This window comes from Glossina fuscipes, unplaced genomic scaffold (assembly GCF_014805625.2).
Source record: "Glossina fuscipes isolate IAEA_lab_2018 unplaced genomic scaffold, Yale_Gfus_2 2, whole genome shotgun sequence".
Lineage (NCBI taxonomy): Eukaryota > Metazoa > Arthropoda > Insecta > Diptera > Glossinidae > Glossina > Glossina fuscipes.
In genome coordinates this window covers 22648784-22670886 of record NW_023998416.1, presented here as the reverse complement: position 1 = coordinate 22670886, position 22103 = coordinate 22648784, and the positions used below count along the sequence as shown (strand labels likewise).

Below are 22103 nucleotides of genomic sequence, written 5' to 3'. Positions count from 1 at the left end.
TTAACTTATCATTTGTTTACTTTTGTATGGTTTTAAATTTCTTTGTGAGAATTTGCTTAAAGTCCTTAGAAAAAGTTGTTAATAAAACTACAAAAAACATGTAAGGGGAGCGGCGATTGGATATAAAGTATAGAATAGAACAAAAAATAAATGTATATATACGTAGATAAAGTACCAAGTATATGGATGAAATTACTGATGTTCACAAATCTATTCCGTAGCAGCCATTGCTCTGGCCTGGGCACGTACGCGTTTCTCATATTCTAAACGATTCTGGCAATAAATTGTATAAGCTTCGGCCTGAGCGGGATCCTTAATGTTTGGTTCATTGAGTAGATCTTGTATGCCGAGTAAAATTTGTTTTATGGTTATGGCTGGACGCCAATCTTTTTCTTCATCCAAAAGTGACAAACATACCGTGCCCGACGGATAAACATTAGGATGGAATAGTGGTGGTTCAAATTTACACTTTGGTGGCGATGTAGGATAATCATCTTTGAAAATCATGCGTAATTTGTATAAACCACCCTCCCATGGAGTACCCTTCTTGCCGGGTATAGCACATTCCCAAATCATAAGATTTAAAGTGCCATCGGGATTTTTGGCCGGTCGCGCTACGAAACCAAATGGATGATCCTTACGCCAGGCCTTACGTTCTTCTCCCAAACGTGTTATAGCAATTCCAGACATTTGTTGTAATTATTTTACGGATATTTAATAGAGGAAAATGCAAGAAACCAAATCAAGGTTACTGGCAGTAGGCGAAACTAATTTTTCGTTTAAGTTTCTGTTCTATTTTTTTTTTTTTTTATCACACGTTTTTAAGCAATTGTCTACGAGTTCTTACACAATTTCACGTGATAAATTTATACACTTCTCCGTCAGAAATTTTCGTGCATATGTTCCGAATTATTTTTCCGTAAATTCCTAAATATACTGCTAAAATTTTACCGTACTTTTCTTGTAAAATAGAAGCGCTTAATTTTCGCTTTTTACCTTTTCGTATTATTTTTCGCAAAAATGGCGATTAGCGTGCTTGTGTATGTGCAGCTGACATTCAATAGATTATTGGCGTCGTTAAATGCAATTGGCAACGCGTTAATTCTAAATTCCGTAAAGTAGGTTGTGGGGACTTTTCTTGTCGGTATATTCCTATGAAAACAAATATTTTTTACTAAATTCTGGCAATAATTTCTTATTGTTTGAAGGCTAAAACCGATAAGATGCATAAAATAGGAAATTCCTATCGATATTAGGGAATTAAGTGCTTTAATGCGAAAAGTATAAAGTTTTTGGTTCCATTTTTTATATATTCTGTTCAAGAATTTATTTTTTGACAAAAAACGTTGAAATATAAGATTTTTTATTTATACGCAGCATGCTTGAGATAATTCTTTTCTGGCAATGGCTTAAGCGTAAACCTATCTAAACTGTGCGAAAAAGGGGAAAAATGAATTTGCCGCATACAACAGTGGAAAATTTATTTGTAGAAGTAAAATAGACTTAATGCTGAAAATTGCAATTAATTGAAAAATATTAAAAAGAAAAATACGAAAAGATTTTGTAAATAAATTTAATTGCGAATAACAATAACAAAGAGAAAAAGAAATATATATTAATTTTGAGCAAAAATTCCATGAATTGTGTACCACCAGCCCAACCCTAAGCAAAAAAAAATCTGGAAGAAATCGAATACGCAACAAAGCACTTGTTTCAGTAGCTATTTCAATATGTTTGGAAATATAAAATATGGAAAAACGAAGAAAAAATGCGTACAATTATTATTTTCATTTTAAAATATCTTATTAAAAAGTGTGAAGGATTTCAATGAAATTAATCAGAAAATTTTCAATGAAAAAAAGTGTGTGTGTTTGTACTGTGGGTGTTTAAAGTACAAAAGCGAAAAATCAATAATCAAGATGGACGTAGAAGAGGATGAAATTGACTTTGGCTTTCCGGAAGCAGGCACATGGAATACCACGGGCCATATAGCTTTGGAAAATATGAAAATTGATGCTCCTATGGTAATTATATGAAATTAACAAAATTCTTCGGTAATTTTAATCAACTTTCTTATTTTGTTGTTATGATAGAGTGTTATATAGAATTTGCCAAATGTATGCAACACTTAGAAATATGGACACGAGAGGTCATAAAGTACATCTTTGAACAGAGCGTATAGTAGGATGGATAAGCAGCCATGGCCCAACTGTCTGTCCGTCCGTTTAAATACCATGAGGAATTTAAAATCTTGGTTAGAAAAGTAAACTGGGACAGCTGAACATAAATGCATATAATGCAACTCGCAAAGTTCAATTGCATTGAGGTATAGAAATGAATACTCTCTCTGTTTTGCGAGCAGATAAATCTTAACTGTTATTGGAGTATAGAAATAAAGTACTTTTATTAGTTCGTTGTAAGGGTAATCATATAGGGAAGTAGTGGGTATAAGCAAATTTGAATTAAGGAAAATCCTGACCTTATTCTTACCTCTTTGGACTACTCACGATTAATATTAATACTTGATATGTGACAATATAGTGAAAGCAACAAGGGTTTGGCTTCAAAGATGTCTATTTTCCGATGTCCTTTTTTACAAAGTGAAGTTGAAGTTTAGCGCGTACAAACACACACACACACACACAATTTGTTAATTGAAGTAAGATAGATGAAAATAGTTTTGTCTGGGGCACGAACAATGTATAAAACCTTAAATCTACAGAAACTTAATTGGGTGCAAGTAATACAATATTTCATTAATTGTATAATATTTGTTGGCAATTTGGGAAGATTAGTTCAACTGAAAATCGAAAATTGTTAACTGGTTAGAAACTGTTTTCGTACTCCAAAGGTGCAGCTATTATCAATACTTTCTGGTAATTGGAAACCTTTCGGGTCATGTCGTGAATCGATTTTTATCACCCCAAGCACGCTTATATGTGCATCAATTTTGTTATATCATTTGCAATGGAAAGACTCACTAAGGCTTTGTGTGTGGTTCAATCAAGTCAAAGTCTTGCGCCAGTCACTTTTTGATTGAATATTCAAAGTCCTAATTGCTTAGTAAATCCCTAAAGCAAAATCCGTTTACCAATCGCTCAATCCTCCAATGCACCCGCAATGCTTGGCAGAAAAAAAAGCGAATACTAGTAACCCGAGATTTTGCATAACAGTCGGACAATTAACTTTTAATCGACTCATAGGCATCTCGCTCGCGACACGATAATAGTTTCTTTTTGTATTGTAAGTGGTGACCTTCAAATAATTTTGATATTTTATAAATTATGTATTACCAGTGTATTGCCTTTCAATTTTTATGTAAAAAGTTACAATTGCACTTCTTCAAAAAGAACTTAATATCATTTGTTGCTTTTTAGTTTTCCAATTGTTTTTTTCTTTTTTTTCTTATCATACAAACAAAAAAGTTTTTCGCTCTTAATACCTTCTCCTGTGTGTTATCTCATTGTATAACAAATTCAGCATATGTTTTTTACCCCTTAATAATGAATCAGCTGTTTCGGCCTCTTGTCGTTATTTTACAATTTTTTTTTTCATTCTTACTTAAAGCGAGTAAACACTTTTTTCGATTTAAGTTTATTTCTTTTAATTTACATATATATACAATTGTGTGTTTCATCGATTCTCTTTATTGTCATTGTTATTTCTTTGAACTAGTACGAGTACGTCTTAAGCCCAATAGTCGCCACTTGTTTGGTAGGTTTACCGTTACTACTATATCGGAATCTTTTTCCATTTCCATTTCCTGAAGGGGCATTTCCTATTGATGCATGGTGTACTTGTTTCAACAGCATTTTTAAGAAACTCTCCTAATTCGGGTGTCGTAGTCTCGCTTTTTAGTGAATTTGTATTGGTGCGCATGTTCATCATGAAGTGAAAATAAACAACAAGTGTGTTTGTAAACAAAAGTTTTGTTTTGTTTACGTTTAAAGCAAGAACGAAAAAAAAAGTAGAAAATGTAAACAAACTTTCACTTTCTAAGCATTGCAATGAGCTTTTTAAACATGTTCCATAAATCATGAGAAAATATTGCCCGTATTTAGGAAAAAAGAAAAATTTTGCAAATTTGAAATTTTTTTTTGATTATATTGAGTTTAATAGTGTTATGCAGCAAACAATATTACTATTTGAAAGAAATGATTGCAAGTACTTCCAAAGAAATCTCGCAATGATTTTTAAATTTATGTTCAACTGAATCTGTTCTTTTGCTAGCAGTTTAAATAAAAACAAGCATGACTGGCCGAGTAGACAAAGGATCTCGGCTAACAATTCAATGATCGTGGGGTCAAATCTCAAGCGCAGTAGAGTTTTCAATGAAGCGGATGGCCTTAGATGCTAGTGCTTTAAGACTTAAGTAGGATTTAATGCTCTGACTAAATTAATTACAATAGTAATAATAATAATAATAACAATAAAAACAAGTAAGAATATTATGGTCGGGGCAAGGCCGAACATTAGACACCCTACACCAATTCGCTCAGTACAATTATTCGCTCATCAAAAACACCGAAAATCGTTATTTGCTTTTATTACTTTCCACAACTTGACCAAGACATTAATTTGTGGGCACTATTACAATTAGAAAGAAGAGAGAGAAGAGAGAATTCGGATTTTTAAAATAATAATGATACCTTTTTTTCAATTTACTAATCTTTAATTCTGCCAATCAAAGCAAATATGTTTAATGTCAAATTTAAATCGTTCAAGGCATGTTTTTTAGTCAATCTCTTCATCTATCTGTTAACTGCTGTGGTAAATGTGCTGTACTTAGTTTAATTTAAAATAAACTAAAAAAAATCGACTATGCCTACTCGATATTATAGAGCATTAAAATTTCATTCTTTTGTCAAAATTTTTTCAGCACCTGAAAAGAAGCGTCAGGAACCCTGTAAAATTCAGGACCCTGTAAGGTCCACATATTACTGATTATCATAGTCACCATATTGCTGATGAGTATCAAACGGTCATGGGCATAAAAGTTGTGGTCGCGGTTGAATATGATTTTCTTACTATTTACTTATTAACCAAAACCTTGGTGTTCCTTCGCAAGATATTCTTCTTTATTGTATTGACACAACACCAATTGAATTTCATAATTTGTAGTTCGTAATTTAAACTCGCCGTATCAATCTCGAAATTTTTATATAGAAGAAGAAACTTTGTCATCAAATTTTTCTTATCGCTATTTTCGCTAATTGGTTCTTTGGTGAACACCCTTAAAAGATGTCCTTTTATTAAAGAATTAATGTTTTCTCAGAAAGACCAGCATGGATGTAGTGGCCAGCGATGGTAATATTCTGAATAAAATATCTTCACCATTTTCTTGAAGCAAGCGAACGAATCTAAAGAATTTATTTGCACACACAAAATGGCTAATGTTGTTATCCTAGACCGCAGAACGAATTCCTAGTCAGTCTCGCATGTTTTTAAAATTCTGAAACTTACAATAACTGGGATGGAAAGCTGCAACGTTTTACACGTACTTTTCAATAGATTCCAAAAATGAATCTGGAAATTTCTGTGTCACGCCTTGAAATGTACACTAAGTAGATGGTAAGGTAAAAAAATAACATAAAGGAAAATAGGAAATAAGATGATATAACGATACTACTCAATAAGTTCTTGGGACGATATATAGATGAATGATTTTTCTTGATGATGCCTTTTATTTTTATTTTTTTTACTTTTATTTTTGGAAAACAATTAAAAATCTAAATTTCATCTGCAGCGGCACTAAAATAACTCATAATCAGAATGGACACAATAGTGTTGAGTATAAGTTTATTGGATGATATGCTATTTAGTATTGCAAAATAAAATTGCCTTTTTTTTTGTTTGCTTGTCTCTAATGCCCTTTACTCACTTTAAGTCACCGAAAGGAACCAGTTTTTGTTTTCACTATATAGATGAGGATTCAGTTAGTCTTCTTATTCTTTTCAGTTGAATTCTAATTTTTCGACAACATTTGACTGAGTGGGCAATCTACTATAATTTATTCTAGTTTGAAACGCCTATTCAACATTGTCGAAAAACAGCTGTTATTTTCAAGGGTGAATTATATTCTTCCCGATTTCCTTTCTCCTTTTGAAATAACAATTAGCCGTTTATTTGGACAATGTTGCTTACTATCATTTTGCAAATCTTCATCGTTTATTTTCGAGTGAATGTAGTAACAAAAAGTAATATAGTGGAGCCACCCGTTATTTTCTGTTATATACTTAGTTGCTTATTCTTATTGTTATAAAGTTGAGTCATAAGTAACCGATGCGGCTAGGTAGACTCTATTGCTCGTATTTACCCTTTATTTACGACATATTCTTTTCAGATATGGCTTTTATGCTCTTTGCTCACATCCATAACATGGGTAACTTATATAACATTTTACAATTCCCGAGTGATTGGGATGTTAATCACGAAAATAGCTAACCGTTGGTTCATAAAAGGAGCCTTCTTTAAAATAGGTAAGCAATTTTCATATATCTATATGGTTTTTTTTTTTTTTTTATATCGGTTTCTCTTTAGGCTCGGTATCTCTTAATCCACTGGCGGGTAAAATAATGTTTCGTGATTTCGTTTATATTACATACGATTATTCAGTGCGTGCCCAGGATGGTTATTTCATATTCCGTTGGTGGCGTTCCTATGTACCGAAAGATGTGTCTGAGGGTAAGTAGTCAAAGGATTAAATATATAATCGATAACGTTTTTTTTTATACTTTGATTTAGATCTATCGCATTCGGATACTAGGCTTTCAGTCCAGTTGAATGGCTTTGAGTTGCATATTTACAATCGTTCGGAATTGTATGACGAACTAGAAAGAACTTTTGGTTTAAAATCTTCCATTTTAATACCGGTATGTTAAGAAAAAGAAGAAGAAGAATAATTTGTGTTTTAAATTTGCGTGATTTCGATTTGCAGACCGATCTACTTTCGATGGAAGAGCGTACTAAACTTAAAGAGCACACTATGAATATGGAGAATGCCCGGCAGAGTAAACGAGACAGCGTTAAAAATTCGGAAGCTATGAAAGCTACCACATGGCGCGACCTTATACCGGTTATTAAAATTGATATTTGTTCGGGCCGTTTCGTTTTCGGTAATCGTTTAACACCTACTACCCTATCAATATCTATGGATGAAGCACATTGCACATATAGCACGAAGCCGGCTGTATGCCGTTTGGATCATTTTATGCATTTCGTTAAGGCAAATGTGGAAAATGCTAAGGTGATGTTTGCCCCAAGTCCAAAGTATACAGGTTTGGTAGATGAGCCGCCTCGTTATATGGGTGAAGGATTCGTTGTGATGATGTCTAATCAAATGGATTTATATTTCTATATGGATGAGCCAGGTGTAGTGCCCGAAGAACCGGTACATATCATCATGGCGAATGGTGATAAAGTGGAGCCTTCTCCTCCCGTTTGGGGTATAAATATTAGGTGCCTAAAGGGTACCGATTTCAGTTATGGACCTTGGGCCGATCGTCAGCGGGATCATCTTTTTAAATTTTTCTTTCCTCCCGACTGGCAAGAAATGCAAGTGACTGCTACACCCAAACCGGAAGAGTTACGCAGTTATCAGTCTTTTGATATTACTTTATGTGTATTAAATGAAGCCACCATAGATATCTTATTCTCTAAAGATAAGGAAACTAATGTTATGCATGTTACCGTTGGACCAGCTTCATATGTTGAGCTTACTTTGCCTTGGGTTACCCATTCCGATGGTTATACTACAAAAATTCAAGGCCAACTCTTTCATGCAGAAGCTACTACGTCATTACAATACCGTAGTTTAGCTGAATTCGAATCACTGGAATATAAAGTTCGCATACACTACCCCACCAAATGGAATGCTCCGCAAGACTGGAATATATCATTAAGTGGTTGCAAGGCGACCGCATTTATTGTTTACAAACACAAGTGTTTTTTCCAAGATCTCATTGAAGATTGGGCAAGCAAAACTCGCCCAGATATTTTAACCTTTGTGCCATATACCTGCAAGTTTAATATACTCCTTAATGACTTTGAAATACTAACGCTATGCAATGAGTATAATTGGATCGATTGTTCTAGCGCCAATCAAGAAAATAATCATTTGGCATTTTGCGGCGACGTATTCGACATGAGTTTTGCTTTGCCGTTTGATGATTTTCTACCAAGGACGGTTACCTTAAAGTTTTGGATTCATGGCGAAGGCTTAGATCTGAGTTTGTATGTACCGGAAGTATCTTCTACTCGACCTATAGTTTTGGCCATTGATGATAATGCTCGTTTGTTAACACGTGGTGGAAAAATCAAAAATCGGCCAGAGTTGTATTCGAAGAAATGGCGTAAAATATGTCAACGTTCTTCAGGCTGGATCGATTGTTGGACTGTACCCATTGTAGCTTTATCTATTCAATATATTTATCATCCGGTACCTCCTTTAGGACCGGATCCCCAAGCTGATATAACCACACCTGAAAAAGAAGAAATTTTGCTCAGTCCCATGCGTATCCCAAAAACGCGTAAATCACCTATCAACAATTGGCCCAAACCAGAACCGACCAAATTTGATCCAGGCACGTTGGTAGCCGACCATGTTACTGTTGAATTGGAGATTGGATCGTCGGTATTAATGTGTTACGGCAATGTGCTGCGAAACTTTATCAATTTGAAAGAAAATATCTTCGGTGAGGATCAACACTTCACGGATATGGAGCAGTCTAACATCAAGTCAAAAGAGACTTCAGCAAATCCGGTAAATCCTAAAGATCAATTGCTATCGAAAGATAAGGACCTAGCTACTAAATCTATCTCCGAAGTTACAGTGCCTGAAGAGAAGCAAAAGCCCTTTGATCCGCGTCTCTATAGACCGTTAGAGGTGGTAGTCTCGGTAATTATACACGATATACAGGCTCATATTATGAAAAATTGTAGCGATACCGACCCTTCTTGCCCGGTGGTGTTGATTGAGCGTTTCGGTTTTGAAATGAATAAAAGGTATCATGAGACTACCCTGCAAGTTTTAGTAAGTCCTTCGTATCTTATCTCTTCCGACACTTTGGTACGTCAAAATCGTGATAAGCACATCAATCAAGGGCATTTAATGCTCTCTGCGGTACAGGTTCGAGGTCATGCCATGTTCAGTAACGAGGGTTGCGCTCTAGATGAGGATACGTTGGAATATTCATGGCTAATAGAAGTGCAGCTAGGCAAGCTATCTGGCAAACTAACTCTACCCCAACTCTTTAACATAGCCGTAGGCTTGGAGACTTTGGCACTGTTGGCTGTTGATCCTGAAAACTGCTTAAAGTCGCCTAAAACGGTGCGCAATTGCCATCATGGAGTGCCCAGTAATCAATGTCCACACACGAAGGAGGAAAATAAATATAAATGTCCTTCAGCTGAAGACATTAAATACAAAATGACCCGAGTTTCCATAGATGCCGTGGATGTATATTTAATAGAAAGCGGTACCGCTTTGCACGCTTGGGCAAGTATTAGAAACTAAAAACGAATTTTTTTTTAAGTATGAAATAAACTTCAGATTTCTCCAATACGTTTGGCTAATTGTAATTTGCATGGACAACGCGTGAAATCGGGTATTTCTGGTCTATTACCCTCTATTCTCGTAAGGCTCTTTATGCTTAATGCTGGTTGTATTACAAACATGACAAATTCATATAACACCAACACCACTGGTAGTAATCGTTCTGGTAAAATACGACGCACTGATCAAGACTCAGTCAAATCGGAGGCTCATCAACAGCAGCAACCACAACCACAACCACAACCACCAACGCATACCAGCAAACATAAACGCAGTTCAAATTCCTTCTCTCAACGACGTGATTCCAAAGAAGATAGTTCCCGTAAGCTTAGAGATAGCTTCTCGGAATGTCGGCGACCCGTCGTCTGCGACAACGAGTTCTTTGAGAATTGGGTAGAAGTAGGCTGTACTTCCTTAGGCCCTATATTGTTAGAAGGCGCCTCGGCATTACCGATACCTGATCATAAGTTACACATTGTACAACATAAGTAAGTCAGAAATTATTCTTGTAGTTAACACAGAAGGATAAGGGTATGAAAATATTTGGAACTCCTAGAAGGTCCCTTTTGAGACCTTATAAAGCATATAGACTATTAATCAACATAAAATTCTGAATCGATTTAAACATGTCGATCTGTTTGTCTGTCCGTTCAGCCATTTGGGAAATACCTATGCTAAAAATTCTTCTGCTCATAGAAATAAACAAAACAAAAGGATTGGAAGTTGTTGCATGCAGGGTGACGCTGAATAGGAGGCAAATCGGTTAAAGGACGTTCACTTAGCATACTTCTGATTTTAAAAGGCAAACTAATGGGGTTTTTGCTTGTAAAATTGCTTATAAATTATTATATATGTTATTATAGCAGAAACAACGCGAGCAACACCCAAGCAATCCTATAATACCTGCACAGAAATAGAACACATGGGCCATGTCCGTCCGTTATTGTAGAGCATCGATATTTGACTTTCTTCGAACTAAAAATGGGAGGTATAAAAGATTCGGGCACAGCCATATTTAATTTTCTTGTTCGTTAATAGCTCATTTACTGTAACATATCGCTTTTTAGTTTCTTACGCGAACACGATGCTAAGTATAAACGTTTATGGTTTTTATGGTCTGCTAATACAAACGCCAATGCTGTGGGCACAGTTGTCGATATATCGCGTTGCGGCTGCATTGGCGGATGCGCTTTCTTTGGCAGCAATCGTAATGGTTTGAAATTCTTTAAACCATCTGCTCAGGACATTCAAGATAATTATAATATAGCGCGTTACTTGTAAGTACCGTTATTGGATAAAGTTATTTACTTCACTTAATAATTGTCTTTATCATTAAGTGTTATCAACAATAATAAAGATTTTGGCTTCGGTGAGAGTATTTTACATCAAGGTCAGCTGGTCTTTCATACACCGCCCTACAGTTTACACTCAGTATCTTTGCATGATAATGCCGAGTTTACAGGAAAGGTAAATATTTGCAGCTGTTGTAGTCTTAAATCATTCAAATGTTAACTATATGTGATTTAATCAGATAAATCTGTTTAAGCACTTGATTGATTGAATAGTCGAGAAGTAAATCATTTAAGCATAATATTTTTATAAATAGAAAGCAATATACGCTTGGCGCTTTTGAAGCAAGATCAAAAACGCAGAGATCCGTGACGTAAAATAGACCTACATTTCCGATCGATTCAGGATCACTTTGTGAAGCAATCTAGGCTTGTCTGTCCATCTGTTCATCATGTTTTCTTTTGATCAAGCTATAATCCGAAATCTTTGATTTGGTGTTTTGGCTCAAGGGCGGACGCAAATTTTGCGACCACTTCCCATATAAAGCCTTTTTTTTGAAAAAAACGTCAGATCAATAACTGCAGCCTCTTAGGCCATCGTAGCGTTTTTACTTGTTTACTTTACGATACATTTTTATATCACTAACTTATTTTTAAAAATTGTCGACGCCTTTATTAGAGCATCTTAGTCAAGTCTTAAGGCAATTAATTTCAATCATTTTGCGCAATTTTATTGAAAATTCTTATACAATTGTAGGGTAAGCTCTATCGTCCGGCTGCCGTAATAAATGGCAGTCTGAAGAAAAGCGATATGGCTAATAAAGATATGAGTTCAAAGGTTAAGTTGGGCGGCGGCGCTACATTAGAGAAACAAGATATCAATGGCCGTAAATCACGTGAAAGTATTGGTTCTCCCAATACTTTAGAAAGACGCAGCAAACGTTACTCTTATACAACTTCAAGGCAAACATCGGTAGAAGTGCCTTATGCTCGCCTATTGGATAGTCCTTCGAAAAAGGTTCTGCGTCAAGATTCAACAGAACCCCAATATGTTGCATTTAGACGTGGCTCGGATTCTAATAAATCCCAAAATAATACTTTAAGGGTATCAACGCCTAAAACCAGTATTTCAGATTCGCGCTTGACAGACGAAGCGAATGTCGAAGACGAACTCGAGGTACAAAGTTCGATAAAAGTTGTTTTTGCTAAATATCAATTAATCAATGCGATTCGATTATTTTTCATAAGATACCTGATGAAATGTCTCATTCAGCTCCACATTCTCATCCATTGGAATTTGAAATTGCTGATATTGCGCAGACGCAGTTACCGCTTGATTTGACAAAAGGAGAAAACTTAACGCGTGAAGTCCAGCGTACTATTTCTTTAACTTCGGAAAATCCTTCCGAAATGTTCTTTTCAGCCGAGGAAGATATTTCGAATATGATGTCGCAGCGAGGATCAATTAAAACGCAAAACGGCTCCATTATATTCTCGGGTAAAAAGAGATTCTCTTCTGACTTAAGGTAAAGTAAAAAATTAAATTGACATTTTTTTAATTTGAATAAAAATTTTTTTTATAAAATTATTTCAGTATTGGTGCTCAAAATGAAAATCAAGCTTTATCCTCTCTGAATACGTATCGTAGCGATTTGGAGATACATGCTCCCGAAATTAATAATAAGTCCTTACCGAAAAGACCGCAAAGTACTACTGAACTAGTAAGTATTCTTTCCAGATAGATAATGTTTCTGCTACATTCTTTTCTTCTTAAGTTTCTCTTGTCAATTTATTATCACTTAATTACGCCTCACCTCATTTACTTAACTAAAAGCTTTTCAGCAAATCAATTATATATATTTAAAATTAATATATATTAAAATTTCTCTGTATTAATACTACAATGCGTTCTTACTACTACTATCGTATACGATTATAAATTAGCAGAAAAAAAAAAAAAAAAAAAAATTAAATTTAAAAACGATTTTAACTTTGTATAAAACGAAATTTACTTTCAATAACAATTTCAACATTTATCTTTATTTGCTGAATCAATTCAAAATTTTTGATGCATGTTATGATACTGTTTAATTTCGTTTTCAACAAAAAATCTTTTTATTGTCTCTAAAATTCCTGAAAAGATGTGAAAAAAACAACAACAACAATTACTTATTTCTACTTTTTCAAAAAAAAAAAAACCAAAAAACAAAAATCTCTACAATATACGCAACAAATTCATTAAATTCATAGAACGAAGACGCCAGACGTATTCATGGTCTTGCTACACCAATCAGAAAACTAACAAATATATCATCAAGACCTGAGTATCGACATTTTATTCATGATGTGAGTAGTTTCCTTTGACATTTTTAGTTTTTTCATTTAGTAAAGAATATTAATATTTCCCCATATATATATATATATATATATGTATATATATATATAGGTACTGTTTTTATGCCCACCACTGAAGGGAAGAAGATATAACATATTTGTCATTCTGTTTATAAATCCCGCGAAAGCGTCCAAAAGATCATCCAGAGGGTTTGTGTACAAAAACGCATCAGATATAACTTTAAGTGTGAATCATATATCAATCGTTACAGTGCTGTCATGCACGTGCATCAGCGGACACTTAAATTAAAATCTGAAAGCTGATATACCGCTTCTCGCGTTAGTTCCGTAGGTTTTTTTAAAAAAATTATTTGCCATTAGCTCGGAAACACGCTTAGATAATCCACGAGATTGAAATAATTTCGAAAAAGAATTGAAAATTTCGAATATTTCTCAAAGGAGGGATAATGTCTCCAAGAAAACAAAAATTTCCCTTAATTAACGCAGCAACGTTCGCGGTGGTGGGTACCGAAGATTCGTTCCGAGTCGAAAACAAAATATTTTACTTGTTGCTTTTTACCTCTAGTGGTTTATATTTACTTTAAATATTCTAATTTCACAAATGTTTATACAATTTTATCCTATTCTTAGTGAAAATTAGTTAATTTTATTACAAGTTAAAGGCAATGATTGGCGTTTAGTTTCTATGATTGGTATTTTGATTGTTAAGATTTCTTTACATCATCCACCACTTTAAATGTTATTAGGTAAATGCCCACTTGCCGAGAAGACTGAGATATATTTAAATTCAAATTCTAAAGAGCACTATTGCGTACAGCCATCGTATCTTTATATCCTATGTCACTTGTGGATGCAAGGGTATATTAAGTTTGGGCGCATGTATACAATACCCCAAGAAACTTGAACTAGATCTACCTTTCATTACACCAATCGATTTGGAATCATTTTCTGAATCGATTTAAACTTGTCCGTCCGTCGGTGTGTTTTGTTTTGATATGTCTACGGCTCGGAATTATTGAGATATATTGAAGAATATATGTTGTCTCAAGGACGAGAGCTAATGAAAATGGTTCGTAGCGGGCCACTGATAGTTTATATCGGAAACAATTTATGCAAGTAACTATAGGATAGTGCAGGATATTTAACAATGGGCTATGATCCACTACAATGTTTTCACTTGTATGTTATTGACATGGAAGCTTTATAAAATCTATGCAATTTCGTCTTCAATTACATTACGCTCAATGTCTATCAACACAACTCTTTATAATGGTACCAAATTGCCGTTACCACATCAAATGGGGTCAAACGTGAATTACATTGTTGGAATTGGCGAATTTTGACAGGTTTAAAAGTCGTCAAAATTATAACAAGTGTTATTACGAACATTTTGTGCGTACGCCGACCTATGCATAGGCGACTAAGATGCATTTAATTAACAAAAGGTTGGGCAATTTTTATGTGACTGCTTGAAGTGGTGGACAATCTTGGACTTGCTCTTAGAAAAATATAGTTGTTTAGTAGTTTATTTTATTTATTTCCCAATGTCATTTTCTTGGTTTTGCTTTGGTGGGAATGCCTTTGTCGATAAAGAACACCATCACTTTATGTTTGAAGTACACATTTGCACTCAATATCAATGCATTTGCATGAATGTTTGTCTTTTGTTGTGGCGTGAATGCTTTTTTATCTTTCTTCTATTTTAGAATCATATTTACAATATTTTCTGTTGTTGTTTGCTTTTCGTATTAGCAATCATTTTATTTCAAGTGAAACTATTTATTTCGAAATGAACTAACGGTAAAAACTTTTGATTTTGAATTATTTGAAAGTGATTATAATTTTCGGTAGTACAAAAAGAAATGCGCGGCAGCTTCCTTATCATTATCAGTCTTGTTAATGATTCTCTCCGCTAAAGATAAAATATTTTTTAGATAGTTTATAGAGAAGTCATACGTGACATCATCTGTTTGCATCTACATAAAAATTGCAATATCTACAAGTCGCCACGTGTGAAGGGCTGTTTGTAACCAACATAAAAGCACATAGAAATTCCTAATTTATAATTAAGGTGCTAATTGATGCAAAATTATATTTCATACCCATACAGTTAAATTATGAATGAATGACGATCTAAAATGTATTATTTTAAAAATCGATGCCAAGGATTTAAAGCCAATGAACCAGAAGACATCTCTTTTTAAAAAGACCCGTAATTAATTTACTATATCAACGGGGAAATCTAGCAGCTATTGGGGAAAACATTCAATTTCTGATTTATTATTGGGTGATTCGGAAAGAAATTTCGCTTTTTTTTTTTTGGCCAAAAACAAAAATCGGGACCAATAGAATCCAATAGAATAAACTGTCAGTGATCTCAGGACTTCTCATTCGGCAGTTTATTTCAGTCAATATTCTTTTGTCTTTATCGGCTGTTAGTGGTCATCGAAAATGTAGTGAACGAAGTATGCAGTGAAATTTTGCATACCAGTTTTGTTATTGGCGTTCTGTCCATTCATCGTCTCCATACGCATCTAATGATTTTTTTCATGCCCGAACATCGTTTTGCTAATAATAGAAGCTGCTTTCGACTTTCCATATTTGATAGCAAAATTCTTCCCTGACAGGCATTACACGGTATCAGCTATCAAATATATGTATATAGCGCGACTTAAATCTGAACTTGGTCGTAAAAAGTCAATTTATCCTTCTGCCTGTTCATCAGTTTGTCTGTCCATCTGTCTGATGTCTGTTCATAAATTTTCTCCGGGTTGGAATTTTGAAATTTTGTCAATGATGTGTGTTGGCCCAAGAACGACCTCTACGACAAACCGGTTGGACCCAATCTTTTCTACAACCACGCTCCATGTAAAACCATACTAAAACTATCACAGTGCAATCAAAGGCCGCTATAAAATACTCTGAATTACTTCATTAATACAATTCTCTATTTATTTTCGTGATAATTTGGATCAGATCAGTCTATTTTCCCAACGGGGTCACATAAAAAACTTCTCATAAAAGGTAAGTAAAGTCTAACTAAAAGTACTTTGTGGCGAAGATAGATGCAGAGTAATACGATTTTTAATAAGGTCCTAAACATTTTGCTAATCTTGATCCACACTGGTTCATCTGTTCAGCTCTCCTTCCCTCCCGCATAAAGTATGCATCTATATGTAGCGATGTAGGGTATGTAATGATCGACTTGCCTGACTATAATGTTTTGATTTAATTTGAGCTTTTTCTTCTTCTTTGTGCGAGTCAGCAAATCAATAACAAACAAATGATTAACTAATTTGAACTGGTTAAACCCTTTAAAGAATGTACGAAAAAGGTTTATTTGAAAATTTTAATATTTTTTGCTAAACTAAACGCGATTTCTGAACTTTTCAACGAACTTCTAATACCGTTGATCTATTTATCTAAGAAATGTTGTTGGGACATAAATTCAATGTTTATTTATGAACGAATATTTACGCTTTACGCTTTCGTTACTACTTTTAAGACTTTTGCATGCACATTATTTTTCCTGGTGTTCAAATTTGGATTTAAAGATCTTTTTAATAAAAGCACATTTTTTTGCCCTTTCAGTTTCGATTTAAAAGCACAATTCTTTTGCTTTTTATGGGCTGCAATTGCCGGAAATTATATAATAATGTATCACTTTTAGTGCTTTAATGCCTCACCCAATCTGTATGAAAACATGAAGTGTTTGTTACCTCATTTTATAGCCTTTTAATAATTAAAAATTTTTTTTTATTATCTTCTTCTTGATAACAGATGGATTCACGGGGTTCGTCGTCTGGCACACCTTCGCTATCGTCGAATTCCTTTATATCGGCCATGTCGTCACAAGAAGATGTAGCTCTAGTTAATTTGCATCAACAAGTGAATAGACCTATCATAGATTCACCCCTTTTAATGGCCAGTTATTTAAATCATTTGTCACAAGTGAAATGCTTCAACTGGACAATGTGCTCATTTCCGGCCGGCTTAGATGTTTTCTCAACACCTTTATTTCAGGAGAATGAAGACGGCGGCTTAACTTATATAGGCAGTAAAATGTTACCGCATTTCGATTTATACTCATCTTGGCGGGAAATTAAAGTGGTTCCACGTTATGAGAACGCTACTGGTAGCAATAGTTCGGCTACTTTTATGGGGGGTCCCAAGTCGCATCCATGGGATCCTAGCGTTCTGTTAAAGGAAGAGGAAAGCGATAAATCGACAAACGGTTTCGATGATGGTGAATTTATGAGTTTGCAGGCTGAAGGTGCTGCCTGCACTTCGGTGGTTGCGAGGCTTAAAGGACAAGTGAACGTTTTTCTAACCCCTTTATTGCTAGAAGGATTGCAAAGGTAAGCGTGACTGTAGTGATTGTAAAAAGAAAATCAACGATTTATTGAGATATATTTTGTACACTTCTTTCTTTTTATATATGTTTTGTCTCAATTTCTCTTAACTCGCACATGATCTTTTTTTATATCATTTTCTTCATGATTGTTCTGCTCCAAATCGCGGGGAAACGAAAAGTCTAATTGTTTTATATATTCCTCATCGACTGGCACCTGAAGAGTAGCATATTAAATTAAATGTTAATCTTCGGATCTCTTCTTTCACTTACCTGAATGTCATGATCATCCCTTTTTATCCTTTGAATGTCTGTCGTTAGATCAATATCTAATTGTTCTTGTGGCATATTAAGAAAATTTTGTTCAAAACCTTGCGGCTGATCATAGATGCTATCGTCTACGTCGAATACATCTCCCGCATAATCATGATTATTGGAATTTAAACCGTATAGACTCGGATCTCGATTATTACTTTGCAAAAAGCTGCAAGACAAAGTAAACAATAATGAAAGACAATGAAAGAAGTTTTATTAACTTCACTCTTACTCTTCATAATTGTAATCAATTTTATTGCTGGAATCGATTAATTCACTCAAGGCATTTAAATCAGGCAATGACAAGTCATTTAAAGCCATTTCAATTTCCGCATCGGTGAGATCCTTAGTTAAATCTAATGATTCAACATCGCGTTGTTTTTTCTGCAGATAATAAATAAAATTTTACTCGAAACTTGTCTTCTTATCCTAACACGCGTTCAAAATATTTTTGACTTACCAAAGCCCTAGAAGACGCCTCTTGGGTTAAACAAATAAATGAAAAAAATAAAAAAATCGCAAATAGAATCAATTTTCGTTGCTTTGACATATCTCTGCATTTCATATTTTTTGTCGTTTATTGAATTTTTCCAAATTGTCATTTTTCTCATATTTCATATGTGTTTCTGTTTTTTTTTTTTTACAGAATGGTTGAAGCTGCCATACCGACTTTTATTTCAATGCATCTGCTGACTGTGGTTAATTATATACATTCATCCTGTATAGCTAAAGTGAAAAATGATAATATTCTCAAACGTGATCAGAGTTTAAGTTATTGGTCTCAAGTGCACTCAAATTCAAAGCGATCAACAACCGAAAGAAATCTTTTAGGACCGGGAGATTCTTTTCTTAGCGACGTGTACGAGGAAAGTATATCAACACGTACACAAGGATTAGTGGTATTGCCGAAGGTAAGCATTACCATGCTTCAATCTTCAATAATCGAAGAAGTAATTTCAGTGGCAGCATTGGATAATGTGCAAGTGAGTACAGAAGAGAAGAGAAATGAATCTGTGTTCAAGATGTTGTTTTAACTTTTAATTTATAATCGCCTCTTTGCGTTTAGGATCTTAGTTGCGTATCCTTACTCACTTTTTACATTGAAGGTGTCTCAACTAAATTTCATTTGGGAAAAACTACAAGAGCTTCCATGCATAATGTTTATATTCAACAGACTGTGCAATCTGGTAATAGTCATAAAAAAGGAGGCATTATGAGAGGGACACGTGCTCTTTTGGCTCATCTCTCGTCTCAATCGCGTCCTGATAATGTCCAAGGCGAGCCTATTTTAATAGAGACTTCAGAGAAGCAATTAGAAGAACTTGTTATAACTTTGGATGTTGGTAGAGCTCATGTCCAATTGAGGCGTTTGAAAACGGAAAGCACAACCGGACAAGAGTCGCCTTTGATAGTGACCGCCATTCCTGAACATAAGAGCAAAGTTTTATTTGAATGCCTAAAAATGACTGACAATACCGGCGTAGACAGTATTGGTTATATTATGTTTGAGTGCGGTCTGGAAGGTGTGGGAGTCAAGATAGTAAAACGATCCCATTTTGAAAAATCGGAAAACTCGAAAGAAGAATTAGCTGAAATGGCCGAAGAAGCAAATGGCGGCGTAGCCAGAACTCTGAATGAGTTCGTAGAGAGTTCGGTATCGAACACAACAGTAGCTGTGAATAATCCAGCTGTAGACGTTTCCGCCACGTCACGTGCTGAGGCTGCTTGGCGTTTATTGACAAAGAAGCCTCCCACTCCAAAAACCCCGAAAGAGAAATTTCAAACCGCCTTGGAAAACATCATTGTAATTGATCGTAACGACGTTGGCACTGGAGTGAATGAAACTCGCAAGAACGCCGTTAAATCTACGGAAGAAGATTTGGAGAAAGGCAAGCCGAAGAAGCCCGAAAGTTTTGACAAAGTAGCAAATAAGGAAACGGATAAGACTTCCTCTTGTGTCATTGAGTTGAAATCGATGTGGTTCAATTTTGCCGCCCCACCCTGTGTGCCCATAACAAGAAGGATTGATTTAACCCGTTTAGATTGGAATTTATTGAGTACAGCTTCGCCCGCTATAACGGCTTGGATGAATCCAAGTAATCATTTGGCTATAAAAATTGTAGCTTTACTTAAATCTTTACACTCCCGCAATACGGCCGTGGCCGCTTGCCTAATGGCCGATGCATTGGAAAATGAAAAGATTCAAAGGAATCCAAAAATTAGAAAAGTATTTAATTTTGTTAACAAATCGAAAAAATATTTTTATTTTCCTTAAAATTTAAGAGTCGCTATGCCAACAACTACACTTTACTATCAAAAACTCTACAAGAGGATCCTAGCTGTCAGCTATGTTTCATAATGCAGAAGCTGGTATTGGATGAGGGCGTAGAAAAGGTTGAGAGAATATTCAAACATGGCGATATCCCACATCTGAATACTTTAAGACAGGTAGAATTATCAAGTTGCGGATAAGGCATAGAAAAAAATCCTTTTTCTTCTGCATTTAAAGGGTATTATCGTACTGAGTCGACAGTGGAAAAACACTTTATATAATCCTATTCTTTTCGAGCATCAATACAAGAATAAGCTGGCACGTCCGATCAATGTCACCTTTTCATTCCCTCAAAACGAAGAAGAGTGTGACGATGCTGAATGTGAAGGTGATGCTGATTTAGGTGCATATGCCGGAGTTGGAGATAATCCTGAAGAGAGTGAGAATGCTTTATTACTTGGGCAAACACAGCATCATCGAACTCATATTGGTATTCTTTTGATTAACGCTTTTTTGAACAGAAAAAAAATTTTTCTTTTTCCTTTTAAAACCTTTTAAAAACCTCCCTATGCAACTGCCCTGCCCTGATCAGCCCTTACCGCACTTTGTTGTAAATTCAGTTTTGTCTATTTTGCTGTATAGAATTAATTTTTTTTTATTTACTTTTGCTTTTAAAAATTTTGTTCTAGCGAATGTTTGCGAAGACGCATGCAAGTGTGGAGGAAAGAGATTTTTTTCTTTGTTCAAAATTTATTTCCATATTTTCTTTGTAATTTAACAAATGTTTGCCACTTTGTTTTTTTTCTTTTCTATGTGTGTGTGTCTATTCTTTATAGTCTATGTTAAAGGGGTATTATTTTTGTTCTTGGTTTTGCACTTTTTCCATTTTTTTAACCGAAAAAAGGATTAAAATTTTTTTAAATATTTTTGGAAGATTTTTTCGATATTAAAAAAAAATATATAATTTGATCATTTTTGAAAAGGAAAAAAAAAAAAACGTCAAAACAATGCGAAACGGATTTGCTTTTTCATGCATATATTTGAGAGAGTTATTAAATTCCTTTTCAAATTTAATATTCATAATGTGGGTTTATTGCCTATCGTAAGACGAATATATATTTTCAATGAACGTAAGTCTACGTTGCATGCGTGTCTGAGACTTGGTGAAAGGAGCAGAGAGAATTCAGATAGTTTGACATACAAAATTATTATTATATGCAGAGAGAGTTCGAATACTTTAGCGTACAAAATTATACACAGAGAGAGAGTTCGGATAGTTTGAGTATAAACTTGTACACGGAATTCTCTTTTTACACGATAGATACATTTCCAAAAAATTCTTCTAGGAATAGATTTTGATTAAATTCAAAAATAGTGAATTGGTTCCAGATCGACGAAAGTAACTGAAAAGTAAAATAGACAATATTAAGAATTTCTTGTTAGAGTTAATTTAAGAATTTATTACGTGCCTACACATTTTTAAGTCATTAAATATATTAGACAAAATAAATTATACTTGGAAAAACCAAACGGTGTGCATAAATCGAGGAATCCCACTCGTATATGCATTTAATCGACATAATCTAATTAAATCGGGAAAAATATAATGTGTAGCTACAACGTATATTTATTTGTGAGGAGTGATCATGAAAAATTCATAGAAACATCAAGAAGAAAAAAAAAATGAATAAAAAAATTTCATAAAAAAATTCATAGAATATTGGAAGTTGTGTTAAAAGAAAACATTTCGTCCAAAAAGAATTTTTTTTTCTTTTTAACTTGCGTTAAATCAAATTTCATGTTAAAAAGAATTTGTGTACGAACAGCTAAAGTTTGAACTTTCTTTTAAATATATATATATGGTTTTTGGTGTATTATTAAAAAAAATAATGAATGAATGACTAGGTTAGGCGAAGTAGTGCAGCATATGTAATAATAATGTGTATCGGCCTTGCCCGACTAAAGCAT

At 34.4% G+C, this 22103-nt stretch overlaps 2 protein-coding genes across 4 annotated transcripts in view; one reads left to right on the top strand and one right to left on the bottom strand.

The window, feature by feature from the left end:
* Positions 1 to 1042, bottom strand: LOC119633480 (SUMO-conjugating enzyme UBC9-B). Its single transcript, XM_038027057.1, has one exon. The coding sequence runs from the start codon at positions 688 to 690 to the stop codon at positions 211 to 213; it is 480 nt and encodes a 159-aa protein (XP_037882985.1). The 5' UTR covers positions 691 to 1042; the 3' UTR covers positions 1 to 210.
* Positions 1043 to 1807: 765 nt separating this feature from the next.
* The window catches only part of LOC119634241 (transmembrane protein KIAA1109), a 30589-nt gene continuing 10293 nt past the window's right edge, over positions 1808 to 22103 (top strand). For all 3 annotated transcript variants that reach the window (XM_038028299.1, XM_038028300.1, XM_038028298.1), the window contains exons 1-16: positions 1808 to 2024; positions 6344 to 6479; positions 6541 to 6684; positions 6745 to 6872; positions 6938 to 9496; positions 9551 to 10041; positions 10621 to 10830; positions 10891 to 11020; positions 11600 to 12019; positions 12091 to 12368; positions 12437 to 12563; positions 16978 to 17555; positions 18510 to 18846; positions 18930 to 20090; positions 20147 to 20311; positions 20373 to 20625. In XM_038028299.1, the coding sequence (XP_037884227.1) occupies positions 1920 to 2024; positions 6344 to 6479; positions 6541 to 6684; positions 6745 to 6872; positions 6938 to 9496; positions 9551 to 10041; positions 10621 to 10830; positions 10891 to 11020; positions 11600 to 12019; positions 12091 to 12368; positions 12437 to 12563; positions 16978 to 17555; positions 18510 to 18846; positions 18930 to 20090; positions 20147 to 20311; positions 20373 to 20625 (7222 nt within the window). In that variant the 5' untranslated portion in view covers positions 1808 to 1919. The remainder of the gene's footprint in view (positions 2025 to 6343; positions 6480 to 6540; positions 6685 to 6744; positions 6873 to 6937; positions 9497 to 9550; positions 10042 to 10620; positions 10831 to 10890; positions 11021 to 11599; positions 12020 to 12090; positions 12369 to 12436; positions 12564 to 16977; positions 17556 to 18509; positions 18847 to 18929; positions 20091 to 20146; positions 20312 to 20372; positions 20626 to 22103) is intronic.